The 5,655-nt window shown below is 53.3% G+C and overlaps 1 protein-coding gene across 1 annotated transcript; it reads right to left on the bottom strand.

Annotated features, from left to right (window-relative positions):
- Positions 1-1,134: 1,134 nt before the first annotated feature.
- Positions 1,135-4,357, bottom strand: LOC113408723 (zinc finger protein 90-like). The gene is made up of 3 exons (XM_026662109.1): positions 4,324-4,357; positions 2,201-2,314; positions 1,135-1,857 (listed from the first exon to the last, which is right to left on the bottom strand). Exons 1-3 carry the CDS (start codon positions 4,355-4,357, stop codon positions 1,535-1,537), a joined length of 471 nt encoding a protein of 156 aa, XP_026517894.1. The 3' UTR covers positions 1,135-1,534.
- Between the last annotated feature and the right edge of the window lie 1,298 nt (positions 4,358-5,655).

The raw sequence follows: 5,655 nt of genomic DNA on the forward strand, positions 1-5,655 counted from the left end.
GGAAGAGGCCTCTCTCCCGGCCGGAGCACCCGCCTGCACCACTGGAATTCCCCACCCAGGCCTGGGACACTCATCTCCAGCTCTAATGAGTTGGATACAGGATCAAATTGATCCTAAGTGCAGAGACTCTCTGGGAGTGGGGGGGGCGGGAGGGGGGCAAAATACAGGAGGATAAACTCCACTGTGCCTCAGACACAGGCCAGTGCTGCTGGAGTTAGCAGATATAGTGACGGTGATGGGGAAGGAGGGATCCCTCCGACTCGCCCCATTGCCTTCTGGCCTCGCAGAGGCTGAAATGATCCATCTGTCCCACTCCTGCTCCTCCTTGTTACATGGAAATGTATTTTAAATAAGGAAAATGGTAAAAAACTAAATACCTGCTGCCCAGCACCAGAACCTGGACCAGCGTGAGCACAACTGGGAAGGAGACATTTTGTCAGCAAAGGGGGGACTTGGTGACTAACAATCGCTCTGCTACTGGGGTGACAATATAAACGTGATGCTCAGGGATTGTCCAGACCAGGAAAATGGGTGTCCATTAGGACAGGCCAAAGGGGAAGATGCCAGTTAACCCCAACCCCTGTGCCCGGGCTATGTCAGCACTGCAAACAGAGCGTTGTGTTTACATCAGGATAGCTACCTCCAGCACGCCGACGCCCAGGGAAATCCTAGAGCAGAAGACAAACCCCATGTCCATTTTCACTCAGTGAGGCGACCTGTGGTCACCCCAACTTCCCCCACCTGGGGCTGATGGAAACTCCTTGCTGGAAGGACACACACTCCCATGACTCACAGGAGAAAGGAGTTGGGGGAAAGGAGCATGGGACTCACCCCAGAGAAGGGCGACCTGTAAAAGGCACAAGTGGGGAACACACGAGGGGTCTGAGAGAACAGAGGGACACAAATGGTGCAAACAAACCACAAGGTCACTATGTGGGAATTAGCAAATGTGTTTTAAAAAAAAAAGTCTTTTCTCTGCCCTACACAATGTTTCTACGCTGCATCGCTGTCCTGTGAACACCCTGATGTCTTGTAAGGGGTGGGCCCCGGGTGAAACTTTTCCCGCACTCACAGCATCTATAAGGTCTCTCTCCCATGTGAATTCTCTGATGTACAATGAGGTCCGAACTCACACTGAAGCCCTTCCCGCACTCACAGCACTGATAGGGTCTCTCTCCTGTATGCCTTGCCTGATGTGTAATTAGGGTTGATTTCTGACAGAACAGTTTCCCACACTCACAGCACTCATAGGGGTGCTCTCCCATGTGGATCCTCTGATGTGTATTGAGGGCTGTCTTGACACTGACTTTTTCCCCGCATTCATGGCACTCATAGGGTCTCACTCCAGTGTGGATCCTCTGATATGTAATAAGAGCTGAACTCTGTGTGAACGTTTTTCCACACTCAGAGCACTGATGGGGTATCTTTCCCTTGTGGATATTCTGATGTCCAGTAAGGTCTGAGTTGACAGTGAAGGTTTTCTCGCACTCACTGCATTCATGGGGTCTCTCTCCTGTGTGGATTCTCTGATGTTTTAAAAGGGCTGAGTGGTTAGTGAAATGTTTTCCACACTCAGTGCATGTGTTTTTTCTCTCTCCTGTGGGTATTCTCGGCTGGGCTGTGGTTTCCAGGAGGTCCTGGTGAGTTCCCTGACAATTAATGGAGTTACCCACTTTCTCCGCTGACTGGTTTCTCTGCTCCCTCTCGGCCTGTGCTGACTCTCACAGGCTTTGCCCTGCACACGATGCCGGGACACATTCCCTCTGGAGCCGTGCGATAATCCCCCATGTGGTGCCACTTGCTCAGAATCTTCCTGCTGAGGATTCTGCTTCTTCTCCTCACTCACCATCCCAGCACCTGCTGGGACAGAGAGAGAAACCTCAGACACAGGGATGGAAAGGGGAAAACAAACCAAAATTAGAGCTGGAGAGACAGAAAAGAAACCTAGTAGCTGGATTCTCCACAACTCTTCCCCATAGGGGAGAGAGGAGGGGAACAATTCTGCCTCCACATCCCCTCAGGGAGGGAGCTCTGCCAGGTGTCAGTCAGGATGCGCAGGAAGCCATGAGCGACAGCTGCCCTGAGGATACACGGCCTCCTGGGGATACTCCTGAACCCCGAGAGCTCACAAGGCTTTTAGGGACTCCCAGCTGTTTCCTTCGGGCACTGAGAGCTTTGAGTTGGTTTAATGATCCCTCACCTGCGCAGGCACCTCTGGGGATCTCTCCTTCTTCACAGCCCTGGAGATCCGGAACCCACGGCTCCTCCCCTCGTTCCAGCTGGGAGATCACATCAGGTTTGGAAACTGGACACCCTGCTCAGGGGAAAGAAAACAAGGGAGATCAGGGAATTCATGGGACGTTTCGATTACTTTAACCCCAGCCCATTTTACAGCAGGGAAAGGCTGGGGGCAGCTCCCCAGGTGCAGGAGACTCTGCGTATGAGGGATTTAACTCTCCCCATCTCTGCTGGGAACACACACAGCCAGACACTGCTCAGCAAAAGGGCTCCTAAAACACAGAGACAGAAACTCCACGTTCCAGGAAGTTAAGGCCCCAGCCAGAGGGGAAGTTACCCTGGACCTGCTTCTTCATCCCAGAGAGAAACCCCGAGAGAATGGGGGAGTTGTAGGAGAGCTGGGACCGTTGAGCACGGGCTGGTGGGATTCAGCGCAGTGAGGAATAGGAGGGACGGGGGGCGTCACCGAATGTCGTATCTCAGGGCTTGTCTACACTTGAGACACCATGACTGGACTGCTGTAGTGGGTCAGTGTAGATACTCAGCAACGGGAAGGTTCTGCTGTTGGGGTAGGTCATCCACCTCCCCCAGAGGCAACAGCTAGTCCACAGAAGCATCATTTTCTGCATAAAAACCAACTATTCTAACTACCCTAAATTCCACAGGTGCATTCAGATGGTCTTGAAATGTGCTGGTTTCTATAGTCATTCATGGACGGGTTACTGGTCCCAGTATGGGGTGACTGGTTAAAGATGTTCCTGAGATTCAACCCCACCACCCTAGGTAGCTTTTGACAAAATCATCTTGGTCTTGAAATGTTTTTTGCACACAGCTGGGGCTGAAACTGTGGTTCTAATTGTCCCTGGACTGATCACAGTCACTTGGCGTTGAGCTCTGTTAATACAGGACACCCCTGTCTTCTGCAGGAAACCAGCTCTGAAAGCCAATAGCTGCGGAATCTGGAATCTCAGAGCAGCACAAGCCAAACTGAGCAGTCGCTGACATGGAAATGCACACGTGCTGCCAGACTACGTCCCTATGAACTGCGCGAGGGTTGCCAGCAATCTGCTGGCCCAGGGAAAGGTTTGCTCAAGGGGATGGGCTGTGGCCACTGAACCTGAACGACACCCATGAACTGGAGCCTGAGCCCGAGCTCCGATAGCTTTCACACTACGTGTGTTGTACATTTTTCTTGCATTTGGCAGAAGTTCCTCTTGGAAGCTTTGCCCTTTTATACCAAAATGTTTGTGTTAAGATTAATAGTTTAAAGTTCTCTGAACTAAAAAAACCACTTTCTTGCCCAGTCTTGCCCAGGCTTTTTGCTAGCCTAGCTCTGTGTGATGGGGGTGTGAAAAATCACACCGCTGACCAACACAGCTATGCTGGGAAAAGCTCTAGGGTAGACATACAGCTATGAAAAACGACTAAGAAGAACATGCCACCGTTTGTGTTGTGTTCCACGGATCGGAATACCAGCATTTTCCTGCATGTGTGTCAGCTGTGGATGACTGGGAGCAGCTTGGCAGAGATGTGACTGTGATATGAAGAGAGGTGCATGTAAAACTTGGAGGCCTAGTCTGCCTCATGCCCGTGCTAAGGGCTGGAGGCTGGGTCTGTGAAGGTTCACAAGGGTGAGGTCTTGTCACCGAGATTGTCAGCATCCTGGTGACATATGTGCTAGTGATCCTCAGGGCTCAGTGAGAGCTGAGCGAAGTCTGTGACTCAGGAGGAATCCTCGGGGCGAGGGGAAAGCGGTGATCTCACTTTGCAGGTCCGAGCTGGTTTGTGTGGAGTGGGATCAGTGGGTGAGTGCCGGCCAGGGGTCGGAAGTTTCTGTTTGTCACATTGAACCTAAATCCAAGTTTTGCCCTAGCAAAGAGAAGATGTCAGACTTCATGCTGTGCTGCCCCTGTGCGCTGTTCCCAGAGCGTCCTGTAGCAGGGGAGGGCAGAGCGCTAGGGTGTGTGTCACTGGCTTGTTGGGGTGTTGCTGAAACAGGGCAGAGTAGAGGTTGCATTGTGGGGATGCCATAAGCCTTAACTCTGCATTTCCCCTCCTAAGAACCGAGGGGACAGGAACCCTTACCCAGCAAGGTCACGTTCTCATAGTTCTCCTGCATGACGTCTCTGTAGAGGGCTCTCTGAGAGGGGTCTAGCAGAGCCCCCTGCCCCGCGGTGAAATACACAGCCACCTCCTCGAAGCTCACCGGCCCCTGAAACAACAGGTGCCCCCCACTCAGTGCCTGCTGCCCCAGCCACAACTCCACTATTCATGGGGGAAAGGAGCCAATCAAATGGAAGCTCTGAGGGGCTCGCAGTCAGAGGCCAACCCCCAAACCACTCATAAGAACGGCCAGCCTGAGTCATACCAAAGGTCCATCTAGCCCAGTATCCTGTCTGCCGACAGTGGCCAGTGCCAGACGCCTCAGAGGGAATGAACAGAACAGGGAATCATCAAGTGATTCACCCGTCGCCTATTCCCAGTTTCTGGCAAACAGAGACTAGGGACACCATCCCTGCCCATCCCGGCTAATAGCCATCGATGGACCTGCCCTCCATGAATCTATCTAGTACCAGAGCATCCAGGAAACATCCAGGTGAGGGGACAAAGAGAGAGCCCCTGGTCTCTCCCAACAGATCCTTCACACACCTACTAGCCAGGGGCTGATACAGGAGATGGAGCCCTGGCAGGGTCCAGGGACAATTCCCTGGTAGATACCAACACCCTCCTCATTGCGAGGAGCTGGATATGAAGGGAGGGGCAGGGCCCCTAAGCTGCCGCTTTCATATTTCGCAGCTGCCGTTGGTCAGTCGGGTCAGGCTCCAGCACTGGGAGCCTGGTCAGTGTTTCCTAACCTCACCTAGGTGGGTTGTTTCCTCTCCCACAAATTAGGGCATTTCCCCTCCGAACCGCATGGCTCTGATCCTAAAATCCAGGGCACTTATTAAACAAGTCCCAGCAGGTTTGCCACACCCTGGCCTCCTCCCTTTCTCCACCCTGGGAATTTCCTGCCCCGCTCCCACCTCCAAACCAGACCCAAACCTTCCCACCCCCCTGTGTATTGCTGCCCCCTCCCTCCTGCAGCAACCCACCAGCCACCCCCAATAACCCCTACCTGAACTGGCTCCGCTGCAGCCATTTCTCTGCCCTGTGCCAAGGGCTGGAGCGAAACGTGGGCGTCGTTCTGCAGCCTGGCAGGGCGAGAAGGGCAGTTGTGGAGGTGGGAGAACAGGCTTTAAGTACGTTCACATCACGATTCCCCAGGTTCTTTCCCTGCAGACAGACCCCGAGATTCTGCCACGCTGGGCGATACGTGACAAGGAGAGAAAAGGGGACGAACTGGAGGGAATTTCTACAGACAGGGAAAGCATGGGCGGGGGATGAAGCTTCCCTGGGTGGGGGGAAGCGGGGACTAGC

The sequence above is a fragment of the Terrapene carolina genome, unplaced genomic scaffold (genome assembly GCF_002925995.2).
Source record: "Terrapene carolina triunguis isolate 2854851 unplaced genomic scaffold, T_m_triunguis-2.0 Scaffold22789, whole genome shotgun sequence".
Classification (NCBI taxonomy): Eukaryota; Metazoa; Chordata; order Testudines; family Emydidae; genus Terrapene; species Terrapene triunguis.

Excerpts from the sequence above, each read along its gene's own strand:
- LOC113408723 (XM_026662109.1), bottom strand. The coding sequence starts at position 4,357 with ATGCAGGAGAACTATGAGAACGTGACCTTGCTGG. Across the intron at positions 2,315-4,323 it reads TGAGAACGTGACCTTGCTGG|GGTGTCCAGTTTCCAAACCT; the intron begins GTAAGGGTTCCT and ends TCCCCTGAGCAG. Across the intron at positions 1,858-2,200 it reads CCCCAGAGGTGCCTGCGCAG|GTGCTGGGATGGTGAGTGAG; the intron begins GTGAGGGATCAT and ends CTGTCCCAGCAG.